Below are 27,195 nucleotides of genomic sequence, written 5' to 3' on the forward strand. Positions count from 1 at the left end.
CGCGCGCAGACAACGAAAGTATGTCATTTTCCGCGGTGTTCCAGCACGCGATCGTGCTCTGTGGTCCGCTTGTGTCTGTCTCAGTGTTCGCGTAGCAGTGGCTTTTTTTTTTTTTTTGGCGTGTGAACTTAGTTGTTTAGACACTTTTCAGTCTATCAACAAATATTTCTACGTTCCATGGAGGCTCAGTGGCTTTACGGCGCTTATTCTCATGCTTGGCTCCCAGTCTCAACTGCTATTTCTGACCGCGACCGAATTTAGTTGGGGGAGAAATGCAAGAACGCTCGTGTTGGACATTAAAGAACCGCAGGTCGGCAAAAAGAATTCGAAGCGCCCCGCTACGGCGTCTCACATAGCCTCAGTGTTGCTTTGGGGCATTAAACTCAAGAAATCAATCAATCATCGATCAATATTTGTTCTTGTGGATGATCAGAATAGGTGTCCCCATGTAAGTGAGCAGTAGTTACACCCGCACCACATCTAACAGCACCTTTAGTGACCTGTTTATCTCTGTATTCCTGCTGCGAAGAATAACGTCATTGCGCTAGCTATCACCCCAGTAAGGCACAAGTGCCAGCAAGATTTATACCAACCTTTGATGTTTACGACTGTGCCCTAAGAATTAACGACGTGCGTCGATTGTTCCTGCATCTCCAGTCTTTCGCCCACTTCTTCAGCACGCATTGTTAGCTTCACAACGCTGCGTTATTTTAATGAGAACGCGGCCGCATTTGGACACGTAGACCCGCGGTTTTTTTTCGCGTTTAAGCGCGGCCGTGATCCTGCCGGCTTTAGGTCATAGAGTTTCTCACTATAACACCTAGAGAGAACTCTGACGCCATCGTCTATGGGAGTTTCCTAAGGGGCGCTGTGCCGTCATGGGAGTGACGGTATATGTGTCTGCGAGGTGCAGCGGTGGCGTAGAGGTAGAACACCCGCCTCGCGTGCAAGAGGTCCGTGGTTCGAATCCCGGTGCCGGCAATTTTCCACCGGATTAAAAAAAAAGAAATCCGCGTGTTGATAAAATTGCATAAACAGGCCTGGAGTGTGGCCTAATCCCGGTGACCAGAACCGGTAACGCACTCCCTCACCAGAGCAGGATTGGCCACCCTGGTGCAGTACTTGGCCACAACCTCCTATATGAACCCAACAATCAAACCCCAGCCCTCAGTCCCCGCTAGCTGCAAAGCAACTGACCACGGCGACGGTCAGACCTGCGACGCAGCAGAGGGTGCTAAGAATCACTGGCTCCGGACAAGCCGCCATTGGAATATGAACCTGGCAACGTTTAACGCTAGAACGTCATCTAGTGAGGCGATTCTAGCAGTGGTATTGGAGGAATTAGAGGGCAGTAAATAGGATATAATAGGGCTCAGTGAAGTTAGGAGGCCGAAAGAAGCATATACAGTGCTAAAAAGCGGGCACGTCCTGTGCTACCGGGGCTTAGCGGAGAGAACTAGGAGTCGGATTCCTGATTAATAAGAATATAGCTGGTAACATACAGGAATTCTATAGCAGTGGGCTCGTCGGCTGGCCGCCAGTCAACATGACCAACCCGTTGCTTTTTTACATGCAGTTTTTCCTGTTCGGCACGACAGCGGTCAGCGCATTGCAAGATTCAACGCCCTTGCTCATGACCACGGCAGGTTTCTACGGAGACTGCGCATACGCACCGCCACACCATGAAGATCGCTGGGTGTCAATGCGTCCAGACCCATCGACATCATCAAGAGCGCATATAAGAAGCCAGCTGCCACCGGAACCTTCCAGTGGGCTCGTCGGCTGGCCGCCAGTCAACATGACCAGCCCGTTGCTTTTTTACATGCAGGTCAGTAACAAGGCTTCTACTCTTAAATCCAGCGATAGATGTTTCATCCAGCTGACGTGCCCACGCAGCCTTTGTACGCTCCGTTTGGTTGTTCATGATTTTGTCTTCTCTCTTCTTATGCTTTCTGGGGACGTAGAGCCCAATCCTGGACCTGGGGCTACGACTGATGAACTGTTAGTCGAACTACTTAATGGTCAGAAAAAAATAGAAAAACGGTTAGATGAAATTGAAATGAAACTAAAGGTGGTTGAGGAGTCGGCATTGGCTATTAAAGAAGTCAGCAAAAAAGTCTCTGGCCTCGAGAAAAGTGTGCAAAGGTTGCAGGAGAAATTTGTCGATCTAGAAGATCGTTCCAGGAGGAACAACCTTCTGGTTTTTGGGGTCAAAGAAACAGCTGCCGAAACTCGTGATGATCTGAAGCAAGCTGTGTTAGAGGGCGTGTTTAGGAGCGTTCTCGGTGTGCAAGTTTCCTCGGCTGAACGACTTCATAGGATAGGGCGCAGACACGGGACTAGACCACGCCCAGTCATAATCGAGCTTTTCGACCACCGCGAAAAAATGGCCGTACTACAGAATTGTTTCAAACTAAAAAACAAAGATATTTCGGAATCGGAAGACTTCTCAGCGCCCACAAGACTTAAAAGAAAGAAACTCTGGTATAGCGCCTCCGAAATTAGAGCTGCTGGGGGGAAAGTCCAACTAGTGTACGACAAAATTAGGATTAATGGCGAGCTATTCCGATGGGATGGCACAAGTGACAGAAGGATTCCCACAGGCAGACAAACTGAAGAAAGACGCCAGTCACAATGAACCCAAACAGATGCCCAAAAGCCGCTCCGTTTCATCAACCTTAATGCACGTAGCATCGTTAATAAAGCTGATGATATTGAAAGTATCATTTTAACACACAAGCCACATATTCTTATAATCACGGAAACTTGGCTTCACCCCGATATCTCCGACGAGGAAGTAACACCACCAGGTTACGGAATTCATCGTAAAGATAGAAGTTCGCGCGGCGGTGGTGTTGCAATTATTTATCAACAGTCACTACTCGTGTCTGGGTTACCTGATATACCTGCTATTGAGTGCGTGCTCATTAAAGTATATTTCCATGGGCACACTGTAATTGTAGGAGCCTTTTACCGTCCCCCTACTCAAGATAACTTCTTCCTCGAGCTTAACGAATTCCTTTGTTCTAGCAAAAGCTATTCTTGTAATGTCCTCCTGGGTGGTGATTTCCATATGCCTTCAATCGACTGGAGTACCGATTTTCCTGAGCCCCTTTCTAGTGCTGCTGAACCTTTTGTCGACCTCGTAGTATTCCATGATTTAGCTCAGTTAGTAAAAGAGCCCACGCGCATTCAGAATGATACAGCTTCAATTTTAGATCTATTCCTTGTAAGCAATGCAGTGCTCAGTCGTGATCCCGAAGTACATATTTTTGACGGTATATCTGATCACAAACTGATATCTTTAACAATTGAACTTGGCCGTCCGACGGAAACCAGGAAAAAAAGGTGCCTCGTTCCAAACTTTTGCCGCGCTAAGGACGTTGACATATTGGACGCCATGAATAGGTCGCTGGATGATTTCATACTTCTTTCTGAATCGGGCACGTGCTGTGTGAACGAGCTGTGGTGCTTCTTTAGGAACCTAGTCTTAAAATGCGTCAGGGACTTTGTTCCCATGAGACTAAGCATTCAACAGCGCACACGCCCATGGATTACAAAGGAGATAGTGCGGCTGGAACGGAAGGCTAAACGAATAAGAAAACAGCACCGTCAGTGTACCACAGAGGACAATGCCAGTAAACTTTCCAACATACGTCTGCAACTAAAGGCAAGCATTAAAAAAGCAAAGGAATACTATCAAAGTGTATCTTTGAAGAATTTTCTGCTGTCTTCCCCGGCAAAGTTTTGGCGTCATTTTTCTTCGAAAAAGCAACCCTTGTCTGGCTTCTGCATCGACGGGGATACCGTAACTGATAAAAGTTTGATAGCAAAGTCTTTCAATCAATTTTTCTGTTCGGTATTTACTGATGACGACGGTCGTAAACCAAGCTACCTTCCAGTTGATTGCCCGCGAATTGCAGATATCTCAGTGACCGAAGAAGGCATTTTATCTCTCTTGTTAAATTTGAATACAAAGAAATCGCCTGGAATGGATGGCATACCTACTGCCTTTCTCGTGAGATATGCCGAGTGGTGCTCAAAATATCTGTACATCATATTTAGCAAGTCTTTATCGCGTGCGGAAGTTCCGGATGACTGGAAGTACGCAAAGGTTACCCCGATACCCAAATCAGAAAACAGGTCGCTTATCACTTCATACAGACCAATTTCATTGTTACCCACATGTGCAAAGACCCTTGAGCATATCATATATAAACATATTTCGGTCTTTCTTAATGACAACAATATCATTGATCCCAGGCAGCATGGGTTTCGGAAGGGACTGTCTACAACAACACAGCTACTGGAAACTGTCCACGAACTCGCAGCAGTTCTAGACAAACAGGGCCAAACTGATTTAATATTCATAGATTTCGAAAAAGCATTCGACCGTGTGTCTCACACTAAACTGCTGTTAAAGCTACAAACAATGCTTAAAAATGATTCTTTGATTTCATGGATTTCAGCGTATCTGTCGTTAAGGCGGCAAAGTGTGTTTATTGACGGCGCGCGTTCTGGATCAGCACCGGTTCAATCGGGCATTCCACAGGGGTCCGTCCTTGGGCCTCTTTTCTTTCTAATCTTTGTCAATGACTTAATAAAAGAAGTAAACGTGAAAATACGTTTATTTGCAGACGACTGTATACTATATCAAGAAGTTAATAGCGTAAATGATCAGGTCCGCTTGAATTCTTCACTAGCCAAGGTAGAAGCGTGGTGTGCGACATGGCAAATGAATATTAACGCAAAGAAAACGGTTGCTATGTCAGTAACACGAAAACGCCACCCCTTAAAATTTTCTTACAGTTTCAGTGGTAATAATATATCTACGGTTAGTAGCTACAGATAGTTAGGCCTCGTAATTTCATCCGACCTTAGATGGAACGATCACATATCTTTTATTTCAAAAAAGGCAATGCGCCAACTTGGTTACTTGAGAAGGTCGCTCCGACAGTCCACACAAGAAATCCGTCTTTTAGCGTACAAAACGTATATAAGGCCAATTCTTGAGTACGCCTCGGTAGTGTGGGACCCGTACACCCTGAAGAACATTACTCAATTGGAAAATATTCAAAGAAAATCTGTTAGATTCGTGTTTAGCTGTTATAGTTGGCACGTATCCCCGACAGTTCTTATTAACGAAATTAACCTGGAAACATTAAAATTAAGGCGATATAGGGACCGTCTGAAATACATGTATTCACTTTACCATGATATGCTGGGGATGGATAAGGATATGTATATTACTTTAGTCACTAGGCGTGCAACACGATCTAATCATCAGAAGAAAATAAAGGAGTTTTCTTGCAGAACAAACGTATTTCAAAACACATTTTTTCCTCTAACGATAGGTGAGTGGAACGCGCTCTCTGCGAGTACAGTGGAATGCCCGACCGTCCAGTCATTCTGCAACCAGCTGAATAGCATTTAGACGATGTTATGTGTATATGTATGAATGTAATTCTTCTTTTTCCTTTTTGATTTACAATATACGGAAGTGATATTTTCGCTTGCTTGTCATTACTATTTGTAGATTTCTTGCTGCTCAACCTACCGAGCATGCGCGATGTCTTTCAGCATACCAGTATGAATGCGACTCCTTGTTATGAATATCCCGTTGTTATCAATATGCTCTGTACAGCTTTTGCGGTTCAGCGAATATCCGTATTTTAAAATATATTGAAATTTTGTAATGCTTTTTTTTGTTGGAATGCTCTGTACGGCTTGTGCGAATCAGGGAATATGTCTATTGCAATGTATTGAATTCTTGTAATGATTTTTGCTGTTAGTTTTTGTTTTGTTCATCTGTATATCGCACTGTCCACTCCTGCCCAAGGCCTAAGACTAAGGCCGGCAGTATCCTGTAAATAAATAAATAAATAAATAAATTAACGAGAGGGTGGCAGGTCTTGTTGTGAAACTTAATAAGACGTACAAAATGAAGGTTGTACAGGTCTACGCCCCTCCATTCAGTCATGATGACCAGGAAGTCGAAAGCTTCTATGAAGACGTGGAATCGGCGATAGGTAGATTGAAAACTAAATGCACCATACTAATGGGCGACTTCAATGCCAAGGTAGGAAAGAAGCAGGCTGGAGACAAGGCAGTGGGGGAATATGGTATAGGCACTAGGAATAGCAGGGGAGAGTTATTAGTAGAGTTTGCGGAACAGAATAATATGCGGATAATAAATACCTTCTTCCGCAAGCGGGACAGCCGAAAGTGGACGTGGAGGAGCCCGAACGGCGAGACTAGAAATGAAATAGACTTCATAATCTGCGCTAACCCTGGCATCATACAAGATGTGGACGGGCTCGGCAAGGTGCGCTGCAGTGACCATAGGATGGTAAGAACTCGAATTAGCCTAGACCTGAGGAGAGAACGGAAGCAACTGGTACATAAGAAGCCGATCAATTAGTTAGCGGTAAGAGGGAAAATAGAGGAATTCCAGATCAAGCTACAGAACAGGTATACCGCTTTAACTCAGGAAGAGGACCTTAGTGTTGAAGCAATGAACGATAATTTTGTGGGCATCATTAAGGAGTGTGCAATGGAAGTCGGTGGTAACTCCGTTAGGCAGGATGCCAGTAAACTATCGCAGGAGACGAAAGATCTGATCAAGAAACGCCAATGTATGAAAGCCTCTAACCCTACAGCTAGAATAGAACTGGCAGAACTTTCGAAGTTAATCAACAAGCGTAAGACAGCTGACATAAGGAAGTATAATATGGATAGAATTGATCATGCTCTCAGGAACGGAGGAAGCCTAAAAACAGTGAAGACGAAAGTAGGAATTGGCAAGAATCAGATGTATGCGTTAAGAGACAAAGCCGGTAATATCATTACTAATATGGATGAGATAGTTCAAGTGGCTGAGGAGTTCTATAGAGATTTATACAGTACCAGTGGCACCCGCGACGATAATGGAAGAGAAAATAGTCTAGAGGAATTCGAAATCCCACAGGTAACGCCGGAAGAAGTAAAGAAAGCCTTAGGAGATATGCAAAGGGGGAAGGCAGCTGGGGAGGATCACGTAACCGCAGATTTGTTGAAGGATGGTGGGCAGATTGTTCTAGAGAAACTGGCCACCCTGTATACGCAATGCCTCATGACCTCGAGCGTACCGGAATCTTGGAAGAACGCTAACATAATCCTAATCCATAAGAAAGGGGACGCCAAAGACACGAAAAATTATAGACCGATCAGCTTACTGTCCGTGGCCTACAAACTATTTACTAAGGTAATCGCAAATAGAATCAGGAAAATCTTAGACTTCTGTCAAGCAAAGCACCAGGCAGGATTCCGTAAAGGCTACTCAACCATAGACCATATTCACACTATCAATCAGGTGATAGAGAAATGTACGAAATATAACCAACCCTTATATATAGCTTTCATTGATTACGAGAAAGCGTTTGATTCTGTCGAAACCTCAGCAGTCATGGAGGCATTGCGGAATCAGGGTGTGGACGAGCCATACGTAAAAATACTGAAAGATATCTATAGCGGCTCCACAGCCACCGTAGTCCTCCATAAAGAAAGCAACAAAATCCCAATAAAGAAATGCGTCAGGCAGGGAGATACGATCTCTCCAATACTATTCACAGAGTGTTTACAGGAGGTATTCAGAGACCTGGATTGGGAAGAATTGGGGATAAGAGTTAATGGAGAATACCTTAGTAACTTGCGATTCGCTGATGATATTGCCTTGCTTAGTTACTCAGGCGACCAATTGCAATGCATGCTCACTGACCTGGAGAGGCAAAGCCGAAGGGTGGGTCTAAAAATTAATCTGCAGAAAACTAAAGTAATGTTTAACAGTCTCGGAAGAGAACAGCAGTTTACGATAGGTAGTGAGGCACTGGAAGTGGTAAGGGAATACATCTACTTAGGACAGGTAGTGACTGCGGATCCGGATCATGAGACTGAAATAATCAAAAGAATAAGAATGGGCTGGGGTGCGTTTGTCAGGCATTCTCAGATCATGAACAGCAGATTGCCATTATCCCTCAAGAGAAAAGTTTATAACAGCTGTGTCTTACCAGTACTCACGTACGGGGCAGAAACCTGGAGGCTTACGAAAAGGGTTCTGCTTAAATTGAGGACGACGCTACGAGCTATGGAAAGAAGAATGATAGGTGTAACGTTAAGGGATAAGAAAAGGGCAGATTGGGTGCGGGAACAAACGCGAGTTAATGATATCTTAGTTGAAATCAAGAAAAAGAAATGGGCGTGGGCAGGACACGTAATGAGGAGGGAAGATAACCGATGAACATTAAGAGTTGCGGAATGGATTCCAAGGGACGGGAAGCGTAGCAGAGGGCGGCAGAAAGTTAGCTGGGCGGATGAGATGAAGAAGTTTGCAGGGACAACATGGCCACAATTAGTACATGACCGGGGTAGTTGAAGAAGTATGGGAGAGGCCTTTGCCCTGCCGTGGGCGTAACCAGGCTGCTGCTGCTGCTGCTGCTGCTGATGATGATGATCATCATCATCCTCTTTTAACCGCTCCGTCGTCCTGGTCCCGTCCCCCTTCCCCCCCCAATCCGGCGTCAGGTGATGGATGACGTCATCTCCCGCCAACCAGGAAATTGGTAGCCCTTTTCCTCCGAGGGGAACTTGGCAAGAAAAAAAAACACGCACATGACTGGGCACGAACAGGGAATGAGGGAAGCACAATGACCTCGTCTCCGGACGTGGCGATTTGGGCAGATGACAGGTGACGAAGGAATGTTTTCCTGCACCCTTTCTGGCAGAACCCCTCTTGGCAGAGCCCAACTGTTTGCCATGAGCCATCGCAGTTGGGGATGGCTCTGACGAGGTCGTCGACCCGTTCACCATTATGACGTCCTTCTTGAGCGACTGTTTTCGCGGGGTAAACGGCCGATCACAACAATATATAGAATAAAGAATGACGGTTATTCGTTTTGCATGCAGACATTATCATTTCGATTTCTGCTATTGTTGTATAATCTTAGTTCATTACAGATGAGATGCCCCCCTCCCCCACTCATAAGCAGAACACGCTTCATGTTAAAAGAAAATGTACCTAAGGAAGCAAGTAAACAATGATGCTCACCGCTGCAACACTAGGATTATCCTGTTAGCTCCGTTTTAGTTTTTGTCTTTAGTTATGTTCGCCCCGAGGCCTGATAAAAAAGAAAGGAAGAAAAATCGAGGCCGTGACGTCCAGTTTGTGCAGCACTGCTGGATATATGACCAGACGGGTATACGACACATCTTGACAGTAGTTATTCAGCGTGGCCGCCGCGCCATCAGTGCAAATAATTGGCACAGAACTATTGAAATCTAAGCGTATTCTTTATACTATGGAGTGGCAAATTAGATACTAAAAAGGTGGCAATTTGGAGTTGGTGGTCCATTACGAATAGTAGGAACACACAGCTCGCATAGGACAAACCAAGCGACAGGAGAAACGCAAAGCCAAATGTGTCCTGTCTCTTATTTTGTCCTCGTCCACGACCTATAGCTCAGGAACTTATGGTTACAAAAATTGTGCGGCCATCTGTCTCCATCGTACATCTTTTACAGTTCTAACGCGTCTATCGATGCCGAATATCAGTTTCAGCGTTAAATGAAGTCATACGATGCGCAACTACGGAGTAGTTGAGCATGCTCCCACACCGTGATTGCACACAGCGCCGGAAGGATGAAATCTTTGCTCGCCCTTTCGCGACAAAGGTGGTTACCGGCCTAACCGGGCTAACGGCCTCACCAGGTGGCGCCAGCTTGCTGGGCTCCTGCTTGGAGGGGCCCTGCTGGTCAGTTCCGACGGCTGGCATGAAGGCGGGTCTGGCAGTGATCAGCCTTCCGGTTACAGCGGCAGCCGGAGCTTCGTTGCGGCCGTCGACTGTGCGTGCGTGTGCGCAAAGAAAGCGTTGGAGGCACACATGTTAGGTATGGTCAACACAAAGGGCACAGGTTGGTCATTGCAAGTTATGTTGCACCATCTACCCAGAAGTAGACTGGAATTGTTTTTATTTTATTTATTTATTTTTTGCGCTACATCAGGTGCATACATTGCGCGGCTCACGGTGATGCTATGTTGGCTACGAGTGTAACACGCATCGTCTCGTGGTTCAAGTAACGAAAGAAAATTGACGCCTACGGGCTTTGAACCACGCGCAATCCTTCGGGTCGGAATGACAATCTCTTTAAAAACTAGACAACGCCAGCAAGATAGCCCCCTTCACAAATAATAATTAAATTCGTAGGAAATAATACTAATAATAATAATTACTACTACCTAATAATAACAATAATAACAATATTACCCAGAAGTCGAACGAGTCGTATTTTCGTCGGTCAATGTTTCATTATTTACCAATTATCTCCAATGCAGCAGACGACGTTAGAATAAGGGAGAAGAATGAATAGTCATGGGTGCTCACTCGCATTCATACTCATGCCTACTCACACCTTTCGTTATTCACTCACCTCTTTGAAATGAGCGCGAGTGAGTGGCTATGCCGACCTGTATCAGATCACAGTGGTGAAGAACACAAATAGCGGTTCGCTCAGCTCTTTCTCTCTATTTTTTTACTTTGTTTTTCAAGCATTGAGCAAATTCGATGAAAACAGCGAACATGATAATTTCTAGTGGGGCAAAGAGTTCATAACAAGCTATGTAAGCTGTAAAAATCCTATGAAAGAGTACATTATTAATGCGAAAGCATTATATGGCTCATGAAGCGGAAAATGCGGCTGCGTGGCCGGAAATACTGCGAAAGGTCACATGGTCACAGCCAACCAATGGTAGGCGCGCGCCGCGTGGGTTCCTTGAAGCATCATGAGATAGCGCTCACTTCCGCTCATCCGCGGCAACGGCGGCGCCGGCCGTGCGGGGAACGAAATAAAGAACCAGAAAGCTTGCCTTCGCGCCCAGCGTTCGCCGCAAGCATTTCTCGATGAAGGCTGCAGTTGTTGGGTAGCTGCAACTGTAGGGTCTTTCTGTAGACGCTTTGCAGCAGCCGGTTTGTACAAGTTAAAGCAGGTGGCACCACCTAAGCGCTGCACGTTTCGGACATCCCTGGCCTTGGACGCGAAAAAGAAAGTACCATTGCTCCGTCGCAAAACCATGGACAACGGCGTCTGCTAAATGCTGTGTGCTGTGGGGCGAAATCGAACAATATTCTGCACAATGCGGGGATGTAGAGGAAGAACTTGTGCTGTGGGCGGATGCGAGAACTGTGATGGAGACATCAAGCAGTATTACACGACGGAGCCAAGTGTGGCGCAACTGCCTCGCTAAACTGGAGATCGCGAGAGGAAGCGGGAAGGTGACGCGTGGTGCGCGATTCGTCGCAGCCACCGCAGTCTAGACCTCCGCTCATGCAGCGCTTTGTCTCCATGTATGGTATCCGTGGTGTCATCGGTGAACAGGCGATGCGGGCCACTCTGGCGCCTTTCGTAGCAATCGTCGCCGCAGAACACGTCTTGCCCTGAGTGAGTGAGTGAAGTAACTTTATTTTGGTCCAGAGAAGACGCAGGGGAGATCCCGCGCCACCCGGCTAGTCCCACGTAGGGACCGCCAAGCCGAGCTTGACGGCCCGATCGCGGGCACTCTGGACGGCCAGGGTTTGGTCGTTGAGTTCGGGGCTGCCCAAGAGCGCAGCCCACCTATCCTCGCTGAAGGAGGAGCCGATGGCTTCACACTCCCACAACACATGGTCCAATGTTGCCCTTAGTCCACAGGCAGGGCAGTCCGCACTGGGATATCTTTCGGGGTATATGGCATGAAGAACCGCGAGGTTAGAGTACGCACGGGCTTGTAAAAGTCGAAGGGTAACCGCCCGCGCCCTACATAATGCGGGGTGCGGGAGGGGGAAGACCCGTCTTGACAGATAGTAGTGCGTAGTGATCTCATTAAACGTAAGCAAGGGTTCCCCGCGGGGCTGAGGGACTGCTGAGGCGGCGCGGTCAGTGAGTCCTCGCGCGGCCTCGTGTGCGCCCTCGTTAGGGTTAGAGGGAGAACCCTCAATCGACCCCAAGTGAGCGGGAAACCAAAATAAAGAATGCGGAGAGATACTTTTGGCGCTTTGGAGAATGCGGAGGGCCTGGGGGGAGACCATGCTGGTTTGGTAGGCCTTAATGGCTGCCTTGGAATCACTATATATTGCCTCTCTGCGACCATCGAGCCTAGCCAGCGCGATTGCAACCTGTTCGGCTACCACGGGCCTTGAAGTGCGTACCGTAGCGCAGCAAGTGAGCCTTGAATTGGAGTCTACGATGGAGACGGCGAATGCCTCTTGTTGGACATATGCCGCGGCATCCACGAAGCTTGCCTCAATGTGGTTATTGCGGACATGCTCGAGTAGAGCTCTACCCCTGGCCCGACGTCTGCCGACGTTGTTTGCGGGGTGCATATTGCGGGGCAGGGGCGCGATGTGCAGTTGAGACCTGATGTCGCTGGGAATCCGCATGGCGTCAGGGCACTGGTCGATAGGATTGAGGCCCATCTCGTCGAGTATCTTGCGGCCCGTCGGGGTGCCGGATAGCCTGAGCAGCTGTGAGTGCTCTTGTGCCTCGATAATCTCTTCGAGCGTGTTGTGGACTCCGAGCTTCAACAGGTTTTCGGTTTGGGTGCTTGCAGGCAAGCCGAGGGCAAGCTTAAAAACCTTTCTGATGAGTGAATTGAGCTTGTTCCTCTCAGCCACATGCCAATTATGCATGGCCGCCGAGTATGAAAGGTGGCAGAGAACAAAAGCATGTATAATGCGGATGAGATTTTCTTCCTTGATTCCCCGGTGCCTGTTGGCGATCCTCCGAATGAGGCCGAGAGCACTCTCCGTCTTGGCGGTGATCTTTCTGAGTGCGGTTCCATTGGAACCGTTAGACTCGATATACATCCCCAATATTCGGAGTGAGTCCACTCTAGGCACCGGAGACCCGTCACCAGTGAAAAGCCGTATTTCGCTTTCGGACGCCGGTTTCCAATCACGATGGCCGCCACCTCTGGGTCTTTTCTTGTAGAGAAGTAGCTCAGATTTTGATGGAGAACATCTGAGCCCAGTGGGGCGGAGGAAGCGCTCGGTCGCATCGATGGCGCTCTGCATGGCGGCTTCAACTTGGCCGTCGCTCCCGCCGACGCACCAGATGGTGATGTCATCTGCGTAGATAGTATGGTTGATTCCTTGAATCTTCGCGAGCTCCTTAGAAAGCCCGACCATTGCGATGTTAAATAATGTTGGCGAGATGACTGAGCCCTGAGGCGTGCCGCGTGAACCGAGGGTGATCTCTTGCGAAAGGTATCCTTCGATCTTGAGCTTGGCAGTTCTCTGGCTAAGGAAGGATCGGACGAAGTCGTAGACCCTCTTCCCGAGCCCGAGGCCGGCAATAGACTGGAGAATGAACTCGTGTGAAATATTGTCGAATGCCTTCTGCAGGTCTAGTCCAAGGATCGCTCTGGTATCTCCCGTGCTCCGGTCGATGATCTGATGCTTTATCAGCTTCATGGCGTCCTGTGTCGAGAGGCCGGCTCTGAAACCAATCATATTGTGGGTGTACATGTCATTGGCCTCGATGTGCACCTTGAGCCGGTTGAGCAGGGCATGCTCTGCAACCTTACCGACACACGACGTCAGGGAAATTGGTCTTAGATTCTCTATTCCTGGTGCTTTACCGGGTTTGGGGATGAGTACCGTGTAGGCCGCCTTCCACTGTCTGGGGACCTGTCCACTACGCCAGACTTCATTAATTCTTTCAGTGAGGAAGTCGATCGACTCATCATCGAGATTCCTCAGCGTCCTGTTAGTGACGCCATCTGGACCAGGGGCAGATTTGACGTTGAGTGAGAAGAGGACATCTCGGATCTCGGCCGCGGTAAAGTCCTGGTCCAACTCCGGCACCGCACACCCCGCGTAGTCCGGGAACTGGGTAGGGGCAGAGCTATCCGCGACCGGCAGGTACTTGTCTATGAGCCTGTCGACAATCGACACGTCCGGGGCAGAGTCCGTAGCGAGGTGGATGGCTCGCGCGAGGGATCGTCTCTGGCTGGATCTGGTGCTGCCCTCATCGAGAAGGTGTTTGAGCAGACCCCAGCTCTTGCCTGATCTGAGCTGACCCTCGACGGATTCGCAGAGCTCATCCCATTGTTGCTTACACAGGTTCTTGCAGTGATGTTCGATCTGCCTGTTACCTTCCGAAACCTTCTTGCGGAGCCGCCTGTTATGCTTCTGCCCCTTCCGTCTCGTGAGGAGGGCTTGCTTGGCTTCCAGCAGGTGCGCCAATCTGCTATCCATCTTGTCAACGTCGAGCTCAGTGACGACCTCCTTGGTTGCCGCCGCGGCGTCATCCCTGATCCCTTTGCACCAACCTTCAAAATCTGTCTCCGCCATCGGCGCGCGCTCGGCTCTGATCTTGCGGAAAACGTCCCAGTCGATCAGCTTGAATTTCCTCGTCTTATAGCGGGCTATCGGGAGGGAGACTTCGATGACGTAGTGGTCACTTCCGAGGTCTAGAGCCGTGTTGACCCACTTGACCTCCCCTACGTTCTTGACAAAAGAGAGGTCTGGGGTAGTGTCCCGGCATGCGGAGTTGCCTCTCCTAGTGGGGAAGTCCTTATCGGTGATAAGGGTCAAGTCCAGTTCCATCGCAGTCTGCCACAGTTCGCGTCCCTTGGGCGTGTCATGGGTGTACCCCCACACCCTATGTGGAGCGTTGAAATCCCCGACGATGACAAGGGGGTGCCCACCGGCCAGGCTGACGGCCCTCTTGAGGAGAGAGTTCGCCCTCACCCTGCGGTAGCTGGGGCTGCAGTATACGTTGAGGATATAAAGGCTGTTTCTTCTGAGGCCCTTTCTGGGTGGGTTCATGAGGATTTCAGTCATGACGTACTCGATGCCATCACCAACTGGGCCGAGGTCGCGAGAGAGGCAATTGTACCTTTTGCTGACAAGGGTAGCAACTCCCCTACCTCCTGAATGTGAGGATACTACCAGATAACCTGCGAGTTTGATAGGAGTACTAGTTGCAACTTCCGGAATAGCGATGATCTGGGGCTTAACCGTGAGAGTTTTTAAATATTGCTGCAGAAGCGGCTTCTTGTTGGGAAACCCTCCGCAGTTCCATTGCCAAATACTAAAGTTCTCGTCCGCACTATCCATGGCTAGGCTGAGAGGAGGCTTGAACGGCCCTGAGAATCGCGCCCTCCGTCGGTGGTGCTAGTACATGACGTCGTGCTGCGACTTGCGAAGGAGCGGGGCTGGGTTCTCTCCTGGCATCGACCTCCTCTAATTTGCTTATCCGTTCACTGAGTGCACCTAAGCCCATTTTTGGGTGCGATATAGCTTCCTGGACCTTTGCTAAGCTAGCCTGCATGCTGGCGAAAGCATTCTTGAGTTCTGAGAGCAATTTTGTAGTCTCGTCTTCCTCTCTGTTCTCTACCGCTCGACGCTTGGGCGCGCGCGCCGACGTCTTGCCCTGCACCACACTTTTTTTCTCGCGCTTTCGCCACAACCTCGTCCCCGGCTTTCATCCCCCGCTGCGCTCCCCGTCCGCCCCTTCATCCTTCGCTATGCTCGTTCGCTCGGCTACGCCCAGAGACGCCGACGCTCCAACGAGCACGACACTAAAAATTCCAAGTAGACTTAAAATCCGTCATAGACATGTAACGTATACTCCCTTCGTGTGTGTGTGTTATGTAAATAAAGTTCATAACGTAAGGGCACTCTGTTGACCACGCATGCACTTTAACTGGAATACACGTATGCTCCACCATCCAAGTGCTCGTGCAATGCTTCTTTTCCGGCGAAATGCTAAAGTTTACAGCGCACATAGGTACATTTATTTTTGCCGAAACCAAATTGATAAAACACTTCTTTTAAAAAATGCAGATATGCGAGATTACGCGCGATAACGAGACGCATAAATGAAAGGCCAAAAGCGTGTTCGTTCAGGTGTGATAAAATAGTACATAAAATTGTCTGTAACGTTTTTAAGTCTGCAAAATTACGTTTTAATTAGTAGGCATGTTATAGGAACAATTGTAAAGAAAGCTTTTCATTTACTGTAACTAGAAGAGTGGAATGGATGAAATCAGCCACTCCAGCAGTGGAAATGGACCATCTCTCACCATTCCGAGGAATTTAAAGGAGTAGAATTATGGGGGATCTACAGTCTCCGGAACGGAGTGGGAACGGCACGGAGGGCCCCACTCCGCAACTCTGATCGGAACACGTGCATGTTCCGTTGTCGTCTACATGTGCACCATCGTGTTTCATCAACAGCAGCGTGTTCCTACACGAGACGAAATGTTAAAACATGGTGCTGCTCTCTATCTGTCCGCTGCATCTCTTTACAAAAGTGCCCCATCAACAATGGTGTTTCAGGAGCTCTTAGCAGAAGAACCCACATCTTAATTACTTCTTTCTTTATTTATACACACACGCTGAGAATCTCAGAAATGATTTCATATTGTGGACCGAAGACCTCCGGCGAGTCTTTTCGCGAAGTATCGTACCTATTGCGATGTCTCGTTGTAGAGAACGAAATTCGATTGCGTTACTTCGTTTCTCTCTGTGTGCGTGCGCGCGTGCGCGTGTGTGCGTGCGCGTATATGTGTGTGCGTGTGTGCGTGCGCGCGCGCGTGCGTGTGTGTGTGTCTCTTTAAGTGCATTCTACAACGACATGACGCGAGAATAACGGCGAGTAAATGTGTGGCCGGCCAACAAGTTGATTTCTTCACGTCTCCGCCTTTTTGACCAATCTCTGGGGTCAGATACAGGTATACGCGTAAATAAACGAAGCCCCGCTTGGCGGATTCACGTGCCTGTGAGTTCTCTTGTCTGCAGGCCGCGCGGACTTTGCTCCGCCGGCGTAGACATCCGTCTCGTGGCAGGAGCGTCGCCGTCCTTGCCGGTGGTCTGGTACGTCCATTGCGAGTGTGCGCAGAGAAATGTTGTTCAAAGAATTACCATCACGAAAGTTTTTCGCGTTGCTCTTGCTCCAACGAGATCGCTCGAAAGAAACGAATAATTAGGCCGCGACCTCGTGAGCAGGGAAAGAGCACATTAACTGGTGCTGCCTTCAGTCGCTGCAGCGCGGAATGTGAGCGGCGTTAATTTGAAACTAAATTCCAAACTGTGAATCCGAGCTAGTTGATTAACCCTCTCGGCACTAAACTTTCTAAAGCACAGAAAATGTTTTCTTTGTTTTGTATTGCTTTAGTATACCGTCTAAGAAACTCAAAAACATTAACATTTCCAGCACCCCATCAGTAAGATATATGGCGTCACGTCCTACAGCAGATGCGTGGCACCAGCGATTACCTGTAGTGGTGAAGGGGAGTGCGACGTATTTCCAAGTTGCAAATTATTGTCAGCTGTTTCCCACATTTAGGTGCTAGATTTACATGATGATAATTTTATATCAAATTAGTGGGTTTTACGTGCCAAAATCACGATTTCATTATGAGGCGCCAACTGGCGTTCTTTAACGTGCACCTAAATCTAAGTACACGGCGTTTGTTTGTCTTTGCTGCTGACTGTTGTCACCGAAGCTTTTGTAATCTGATTGCATGTGCGATGCGAATTGTGTAGAACTTTCTGGAAGACGCGCGGGCACCAGCGATTACACGAAAGCTTCGATGGCTCATGCATAAAAGCTGACGCGCTTGACTTGCTGATCAGATTTTCGACGATCGCCGAATGTGTTCGCCGCTATCGTTGTTCTTTGAGCTTAGCCTGCTTTTGAGCGCACAAGTTCGCCCAATAAAACGCTAGTTTCGTCAATCACAGTGTTGCTGCTTTCTGCACAGTCACTACTACGTAACATGGGGTAGAGGTGCTTTACGTTCATGTGCCAAACGCCCCCACAAAGCCGCGATCCAAGCCCGAAACCCGAAGACAACACCAACGTCGCCCAAGACCAGCGAGCTGGCCGCAGACTGCAAGGACTGCCCCCGGAGCACGGACTTCTGATACGACCAGGAAGACCGTGGCCAGCTCGACAACCACAATGGTAGCCCCCAGCGTCCCCCATCGTGCTTCAACAAACCAGGGAGCCCCCTACCTTCCGTGGAGCTTCGTCGGAGGAACCGGAAACCTGGCTCGAAACCTTCGAAAGGATCTTCGATAGGGGCCACGCCACCGCAGTTGGAATGTTTCGCTCACAGTTTGCACTCGTACAGGTGCTTGGCCAGTCCTGTTCCACGTCACCAGCACCACTGGCTGGGCCTCGGCCGAGCGGATGGTGCTACCACAACCAGTTCTCAAGCAGCGAGCCATTTTTTACAAAAAGCGGCCGGGATCCACCAGATGGCACGCCGCCAAACCTAATTGTTAGTCATCCACTTGGCCGGCAACTCGGAACCATGTCAGCTGACCTACCTGCATATAACCACGCACCCTTCTTCCACACTTCGGGCCACGCCACCGCAGTTGGAATGTTTCGCTCACAGTTTGCACTCGTACAGGTTAGTTACCTTGAAGCTTTATGTTATCGTAGCAACAATCCTTGTCTCATTGCGGTGTCGTGGCCCCCTGATATGTCCAATGGTATCAAGCGGTTTGCGCGTACAGCACTGTGTCTTTTGCGCCTGTTATTGCTAGGTGGAGACATTGAAGCGAATCCTGGTCCAATGACGAAAGCGCAAGAAGAAAAACTTGACATGGTATTCAGTGCCGTACAACGCTTGGAAGCGAGTAATTCTAACTTGTTAGAATCAGTGAACAAAGTGTTACACATACACACTGGACTAAAAGATGATCTTGAATTACTAACTAAACGCGTACATGAAGGTAAACTTGAGTCACTTTCCTCAGAGAGACCAATCTCAAGCCAAGACGTTAATCTGGCAAAAATGCAAAATCAAATCCAGGATTTAGAATCAAAATTTGCATCAGGAGTGTCGCCTCAGTCTTGCAGCAGCGAGCATGATATATCGATGATGCACGACAAAATAGACGATCTGGGAAACCGCCCGAGGCGCTCTAATCTTCTCTTTTACGGCATACAAGATGCTGGTGATTCGGAAGACTGGGAAGCGTCCGAGCAAATAGCAAAGACCAGCTAGAAGTACCAACAGCTTCAATCGCACGTGCGCATCGGCTCGAACGATTTTCAAATGAACGCACTCGACCAATTATTGTGAAGTTTTTCAATGAAAAATAAATCGAAGCAGTACTTAGTAATGGCCACAAGCTGAAGGATACTAACTTTGGCATTTCTTGTGATTACTCCGAGGCGGTTCGCGATAAAAGACGTAAACTTTGGCAGTTCTCAAAAACCATAAAGAAAGAAAAAGACCGTGTATGCCTTGTCTTTAACATACTAAAAATTAACAAGGAAGTGCACGTATGGGACACTAAAGCAAATTGTGCGAAACTCGTTTCCCCGGTTGTCTCCTGTTTGACATGGCGCCAACTTTTCAACTTCACCTAAGGTTCCACAAACATTAACAAATAGTACGATTAATACTGAGGACGGTTGCTGCTTTTTACACACTAACATTAGAAGCGTTATGTCTAAAAAATGTCGCACTATCTTCACTAATCGACTCAACATCGGCAACAGTAATAGCATTAACTGAAACTTGGTTGAACGATGCTACTCCTAATGAAAACATATTCGTTTGTGAACCTGATTTTAATATCTTTCGTTGCGATAGGAAAGATCGCCGAGGTGGTGGTGTCCTCCTTGCAATAAACAGACAGTATATTGTAGTGCCCGTGGTTAGTAGCACTTTCCTTGAATGCGTAGTAACTTGTTTTAAATTCAGATCAAGTAACGTAATTATTGGTGTCTTTTATCGCCCACCGGACCTCACTCATGGGTTCACAGCAGAATTTCATCGCATTTTTACCGAACTTACTCATCGGTTTCCACATTCTAATGTAATCATTTTTGGTGATTTTTACTTCCCAGACATAGCATGGTCCACACAATCAACCTATAGCACACAGTCAGTCCCATGCGTTCCTCCAGTGTTGTCTCGATTTTAGCCTAACCCAGTTAATTTCAAGCCCGACACGATGTTCTGCGCACTCTTCTAATATTCTTGATTTGATCCTAACGGACAACCCAGATATATCTTCTGAAATAACTCATATTAGTGGTCTATCCGATCATGATGTTTTAACTGGTCGCTTCGTTCCTTCACCGATCAAAAGGCAAATTATCAGCAAGCAGATTAAGTGTTACAAAAGAGCCAACGTTGATCGTATTACCAATGAACTATCGCTTTTTTCTATCGACTTTCTGAGATATTACTTGTCGCGGACAATAGAAGAAAACTGGTTACTACTTAAAAACGCACTCACTAATCTCATAGATAAATACATCCCGGTCATTTCCATAAAATCTGATAACACTGCTCCTTGGTTTTCACTAACCTTCGTCGCCTAAATAACAAGAAAAAAAACATTATTAGGCAAGCTGACAGAAATAGATCATCTGAATCCTGGCGTCGGTACAAAGCATGTGACGAAGAATACCAAAGTTTACTCACAGCCACGCGCAGACAATTCTATAAACGGGACCTGTCATCGATGTTAACAACTAATCCTCGGCGCTTTTGGCGTGTCATAAATCCCAAGCATAATTCTGACATCGTCCTTACTGATCACGATGGCGCAGCGATAATCGACACTGATTGTTCCCAACTACTGAACGAAACATTTTCATCGGTATTCACGCGCGAATGTTTAGAACCGTTAGCCACCATGACTCGCACTCATTCGTTTATGCCGGAAATAATAATTACCGATTCTCGAATTCATTCTCTCCTTACTAATCTTAAGATTTCATCTTCCGCTGATAATACTGGCTTAAATAAAACAATTCTAACAAGTATGACCCCAAGCATCTTCCCAATACTGTCCGCCTTATTTTCACAATCACTATCAGCAGGCGTTATCCCTCACGATTGGAAGGTGGCTAAGGTAGTGCCATTCTTCAAGTCTGGGGATCGTTCTTCACCGCTTAACTATCGACCAATTTCTTTAACAAGTAACATTTCTAAATTAATCGAACATATTATACATTCCCAGGTCATTAACTATCTTGAAGAACATAACCTAATATTTAAGCAACAGCACGGTTTTCGCAGAGGCTGTTCATGTGACACTCAGCTCGCTGGCTTTATTCACGACATACATTCATCAATAGACATCGGAATTCAAGTAGATGCCGTATTCCTAGATTATTCAAAAGCACTCGACCGTGTCCCTCATCGTCGACTTATTCACAAACTTACACAGCTGAACATTGACTCTACTGTTGTCACATGGATAAAAGACTTTCTTTCTAACAGGATGCAATTTACATCGGTTAACAATCACAACTCATCTCCAGTCCCCGTAACATCTGGTGTACCACAGGGAAGTGTGCTTGGGCCCCTACTTGTTCTAATTTATATGAATGATCTACCAGACGGCATCAAATCCAATATCAGGCTATTTGCTGATGATTGCGTCATATATCGTAATATTCACTCTATGATCACGACATTCTTCAATCTGACCTAAAAGCAATAAACGTATGGTGTTCAACTTGGCTAATGCCTCTAAATCTTACTAAAGCTAAAGTCATGTCTTTTACTAATCAGGCGCCCCGAACTTCAACATCTTACATCTTAAACGACAGCCTTGTTGAACAAGTTTCGAGCTACAAATATCTTGGCGTACACCTTACCCCTAACTTGACGTGGAATAATCACAATAACCATATCCTCGCTTCTGCAAACCGTTCGCTTGTTTTCCTTAAACATAACCTCAAACATGCTCCCGTACACTTATGCAAATTGGCATACACAACACTAATACGCCCTAAAATAGAGTACGCGTCAGCCATATGGGATCCCCATCAGGCATACCAAATAACTGACTTAGAAGCCCTGCAGGACCGTGCTGTACGCTTCATCTTTTCAGATTATTCACGAGAAACCAGTGCAACAGCATTAAAAAATCGCGCCGAGCTTGAAGCCTTGTCACTTCGCCGTAATATATCTGGTTTAACACTATTCCATAAGCTCTACTATCACGTATCTCTTCAAAGACTGAAACTACATTTCTTACTAAAAAACCATAAACTGTCTATGAACGCAGACCCTTTTCTTAAACCTAACACTACGCGCCAAACACGAAATCATCATGCACAATCATTAACCCCTTACAGTGCTAGCATTAACGCCTTTAAATACTAATTTTTTCAACGCACCATTGAGGAGTGGAACAGGTGTCCGCCAGATCTTTTAACCAGAGCTGATTCTTTTGACTCAATGTTTTCTTCACAGTATTTAATTTGAGAGCCATTTATTTCTACGTTTACTTTTTGTATTTTGCATCTGAGCCTTGTATTTATTGCTGTATTTTGTGTTACAACTTGCATATAACATTTTTTAATTTTGCTAATCCTGTTCTTTTTGCATATATTGTGTATTCGCCCCTCCTGCTTGGGCCTACTGTAGGCCTGCAGTATATTCTAAATAAATAAATAAATGAAATAAATAACGAGTTTATGTGTGAACCCTCAGCCATTTTTCCGCGTCGGGATCATTCTTGCAAAGCCAAATGCATAATGTGTCATTCCCTCGCATTTGGTCAGTCATTTATACCTCGCACCGCGAAAGAATGGAATAATCTGCCATCGCACATTGTCACCGAAACAAATGCCTCGGAATTTACAGACGATCTACGCAGTACCATGCATATCTAATATATCACGTTTCACTCTCTGATTTGTAAAGATTTTTTTTTATTAATGCGTCGATAACCAGAGCTTCCACGACAGTGTCATAGTTTGTACAAATCATTTAGAGTGGCTGTACTGATAACTATCATTATTTTTTTGTGTTTGTACATTGATGCACTGTAATAAATTGTCCCAGTTTTGTTTTTTCCATTGTATTTACATTTACGCACTGTTCACCTCACCGATGTAACCTTTACCCTATGTAATACCCTCCCTAGAGGGCCTTTACGAATCTTGTGAAATAAATAAATAAATAAATAAATAAATAAATAAATAAATAAATAAATAAATAAATAAATCTCGGTCCTCAATAACCGGACCTATGAGGACAAGCTGTGCCACGTGTACTTCTCCTTGGAAGATGCCGCGAGGACCTGGTTCGAGAACCGGCACTCGACCTTTACAACGTGGGAGCTGTTCCGAAGTAACTTCCTGAGGACCTTCACCAGCATCTTCCGGAAAGAAAGCGCCGAAGTACTGTTGGAAGCCCGAATGCAGCTACCGAACGAGAACGTTCTCATATTTACGGAAGAAATGGGCCGTCTATTCCGCCACACTGACTCAGAAATGTCCGAGGAGAAGAAAGTCTGCCTACTCATGCGTGGTGTGAAGGAAGAACTTTTCGTGATGACGTAAGCTGCCCTATCCCGCCATCACGTTCCCCCTCAGCACCTGCGCCAGGGCCCTGTAACGCCACAGTTCCATCGTCCACTACCGTCGTCGCCGCCAGCACGCCAACCCATCGCCCCGCGCGGTATACCAAGGGAGACTGACGTTTGGCGCGCCCCCGACCGCCGTCTGCTTTGCCATTACTGCGGAGAAGCCGGGCGCATACGCGCGATGGGACTGCGAGGGCTGCAGCTCGGCCTATCCCCATAGAATTTGACGGGGGATCAAATAACCGCATTGCCAAAGATGCTGCAAACGAATTCTTGAACGCTACGCACGGTCGAGACAAGTAAAATATGTATTCTTTATAAAAGAATGTACTCGTATGTCGCAAAAGTTGCGCCCGAAATAACCGATATCAATGCTTCCATGTGTCGTTCTCTTTAATAAGTAAAGACAATATCACACGAGCTAATGAAATATATCAGTTGGAAACCAGCAAAATAGTGCATGCTGCTGATATGAAAAATGTAAAGGCCATGAAATGAACAAGTTGAGGACAAATATTTTAAACGGCCCTTCGCCATACGCATAGCAATTTTTGGATATACGCTGGAAGTTGTTACGTGTCCTCTAGGGAGCGTTCTGCTGCAAACATTTTTTTAGATCGGCTCTTTAACAGCCGAGATAGAAATATTTCAGTGCCGCGAACCCATGATTTCAGTAAGCGGGCTCCACTGCCAAGCAAGACGCTCTCTCCACTCGCCCCAGCTGGCCTTCGCAAGAGAAGTTGCTTCCCTGCGTTCTTCCATGCCAGACCTCGAGGATCGCGTGACGCGTACGTCAGAGGCTCCGCCTTCATTTTTTTTTTTTTGCTCTTCGCTTTCTTTTCCGGCTCTATGCACTTCCGCCGACGGCGTAGCGCGCGAGCTGTTGTCTCGTTTGCGCAGCGCGCGATTTTGCACGCTGTGCACAAGGAAACATGACTGGCGGCATAATTTAGTGCTACATGAATACTGAGGCAGAACAAGCGGATCACAGAGCATGATCACGCGCTGGAAGACGGTAGCAAATGGCATAGTTTCGATACCTGCGCACGTGACCGCACGACCGTGGGAACAAGCAGATGAAGCGGAAGTACCTGTCTCTTGCTTCGGTGCGAAGTAAAACAAAAACCTCGCAGACATTCCGTTTGTGTGTTTTATTATTTCTCGAAGCTTCATTTCGTCAATTCAAGCAGCAGATCGCACAGATAACAGATGTTGTCTTGAATAATTCTCGAAGTCGCGTGTCACCACGAGCGACGTCACACTGCGGACACGATTGCGTAGGCGCAGGAGCCCGACTACGTATCCGTCCCTCTCCGGGCGAATTCGCCGCGAGTGAAGAAGGAAACGGCGTTCGGATTGAAATTTCAGGCCTTTCAGCGGTGCGTAGCGATGTAATTCGTTGCAAACACGATCTTTGGCGCGCATTGTATGCTCTGCACTTGTCGGCTCAAAATGGCCAGACCTGGTGAGGGCCTTTCAACAGCTTCGCTAGCATGGGGCAACCTATATAATTGGCGCGACAAGCAAAAATAATGAGTTTGGGAACTGCTAAGACCGCAGCCTTTCCGGTCACTTCTCTAGAATTAAACAAATGTTTTAAGGGTGTTCTGAGAGTTTTTCGGGCATTTATTTAATGTGCGGATTCAATCAAGCAATTAAAAATTGGCATTTTGGAAGCTTCCTTTTTTTAAATATAACTCTGGAGGTAAAGGGTTAAAGATATGTGAACTCAAAGCAAATAAGTCTAGCCGCAACAGCGAATATTGGTTGCCTTACTTTATTCACAACCTCGGGCACAAAAAACATTGTTTTATGGTTTCACACCTACTTGCCAAAAAACGTGAAGAAAGAATGCATTCGTCTTTGGTATAACACAGCAGTCATAATGCACAACTAAGTGAATGAAAGTTAAGGTGAAGTTCACGAGCAGCTAGGTTCACGTTCAGGTGGCTCATGAAACAGTATGCTGTAAAAGTACTGGGCGAGTGGGTATAGCCATTCATTATGACACCGCAGCACACACACACACTAAAACAAGGACACAAGGCAAAGGTAACGCACAAGCACCGACTCGCAACTCAGTTTATTTTCCGGAAAGTATATCAAGAAATATAAAGCGCTTGTGCGTTATCTTTGCCTTACTTCCTTGTTTGGTGTGTGGGCGCTGCAGTGTCACAATAATCGGCATGCTCTACCAAGAATCCTCGTCGAAAAAAGCGTGGCGACCATCGTGTGCAGTGCCTCGGGGAAATGCATACAGCAGTAAGACAATATCTGTTTTTGCTCATGCCACATCAACCCATTAATCGCGTATATATCATTAATCGAAAAATTCGAGAATTAGGATTGCCCCGCACGAGGCGCTACTGGTGATAAAATCACCACCAGCGCTTGTCGAATGGGTGCCGCAATGCTACAGTCGACCTGCCAAAGAGGGGCCGAGCCCCTCGAAGAATGGAGGAGAGGGGGCGCCATTTCCCTATGGGCCCCTTATGACTTTAGGCGCTGGTTACAGAGGGCACTGTCCAATCGATCCAGCAAGCACGAGCAATTAGCAAGCATCAGCAAGCATCAGCCGATGGTGAGCCGTCGCGAACGCAAAGCTTCGCGAATTTGGCCCCCGCATTTCAGTAATATTCGAGCGCCCAGCCTGCGGTCGACGTTGCCAAACATTGCGCAAGTTGCAGACATTGCAGAGTGCTTCGCCTGAATCCGTGCTCATAGAATGGTTCTTTTCAGCTATTACGAAAACTTGGCGAGTTGGTTATATGGCTAATGGCCTACTCGTTTCTCTGCTTTCATTTTCACGCGGCCACGTAGACCCTACAGCGCCGTGCGGCCCAATGTGCCACCGAGAGGTCTCTCGGCGCCCGCGACGGCAGTCTCGCTCTGCCGCCTTTGCCGCTCTGGTGGCGGCAGTACTTCGAGACAGGCTGTAGTACCTGTTGCTGGTCCTCGGCGGCGCGCCTCGCGCCGTGCACATGGCCGTGCTTCCTGTGGCGGCCGGCCTTCGGCGAGGGGGAGCGGCTGTGCCTGGCGGGCGCCGGCTGCGCGGCGTCCGGGGTGGGCGGCGTCTTGTTTTCCATCCTCCGCGCTCGCAACAGCGTTGTTGTCGTTGCTGCTGTTTCCTTGGCGAACTGATCGATGCTTCACTGCTGCTTCTTCATCCTTCTCGAAAGCGTGCTCGCGTGCGGTTTGGGGCTACCGCACTGGGTTGTCGCCACAGGAACGTTTGTGAAGCCCTCTGCTACTTTTTTGCGCTATACAAAAAGAATTGCGTGCTAAAAGTGTTTTTTTTACTTCTTATATTCACATACCATTTACTGTAATATTTAAATATTTAATCATTCACATCTCTTACAGTTGGCATTTTAATTCACTTTTACAAGATACTGATTTTATTTCATCTCATCTTCATAAAAAAAAATCATTACTCTCTTTTCACCGCCTGATTCATGGCCGATCCCCCAGAGTGGGTTGCGCCATTTCACGAAGGAACAAGAGCAAGGTTAGCTGATTGGTTGGCGTCTAGCGCTATGGCTCAACCCACTACGGGGGGATAGGCCACGAATCGGGCGGTAGTCTAGGAGAAAAAAGAAAGAAAACCGAAAAGGAATGTTGTAAATAAAAAATTATGCAGAACCCACGCACCGTGGGAATCGATGTAAGCGATGCTTCCGTGCTGGACGCTTTGATTGACGATAATTAGCGGTGATGTTGAGGGCTAAAGCTCAATTTCTTCAATGTTTAGGCTAACACGAGAATGGTGAGTTGATAATAAACGTTACCCTGCGTGCACCAGTGCTATTTGTCTGCGTAGTAC

The 27,195-nt window shown here is 47.2% G+C and overlaps 2 protein-coding genes across 2 annotated transcripts in view; one reads left to right on the forward strand and one right to left on the reverse strand.

Annotated features, from left to right (window-relative positions):
• The window catches only part of LOC142582206 (uncharacterized), a 28,899-nt gene extending 18,843 nt beyond the window's left edge, over nt 1-10,056 (reverse strand). The window contains exon 1 of the mRNA XM_075691625.1: nt 9,740-10,056. Within this exon, the coding sequence (XP_075547740.1) occupies nt 9,740-9,806 (67 nt within the window). The 5' untranslated portion in view covers nt 9,807-10,056. The remainder of the gene's footprint in view (nt 1-9,739) is intronic.
• On the forward strand, nt 1,402-27,195 carry LOC142582208 (uncharacterized). The gene is made up of 2 exons (XM_075691627.1): nt 1,402-1,828; nt 26,193-27,195. Exons 1-2 carry the CDS (start codon nt 1,547-1,549, stop codon nt 26,511-26,513), a joined length of 603 nt encoding a protein of 200 aa, XP_075547742.1. The 5' UTR covers nt 1,402-1,546; the 3' UTR covers nt 26,514-27,195.

This window comes from Dermacentor variabilis, chromosome 5 (genome assembly GCF_050947875.1).
Source record: "Dermacentor variabilis isolate Ectoservices chromosome 5, ASM5094787v1, whole genome shotgun sequence".
Lineage (NCBI taxonomy): Eukaryota > Metazoa > Arthropoda > Arachnida > Ixodida > Ixodidae > Dermacentor > Dermacentor variabilis.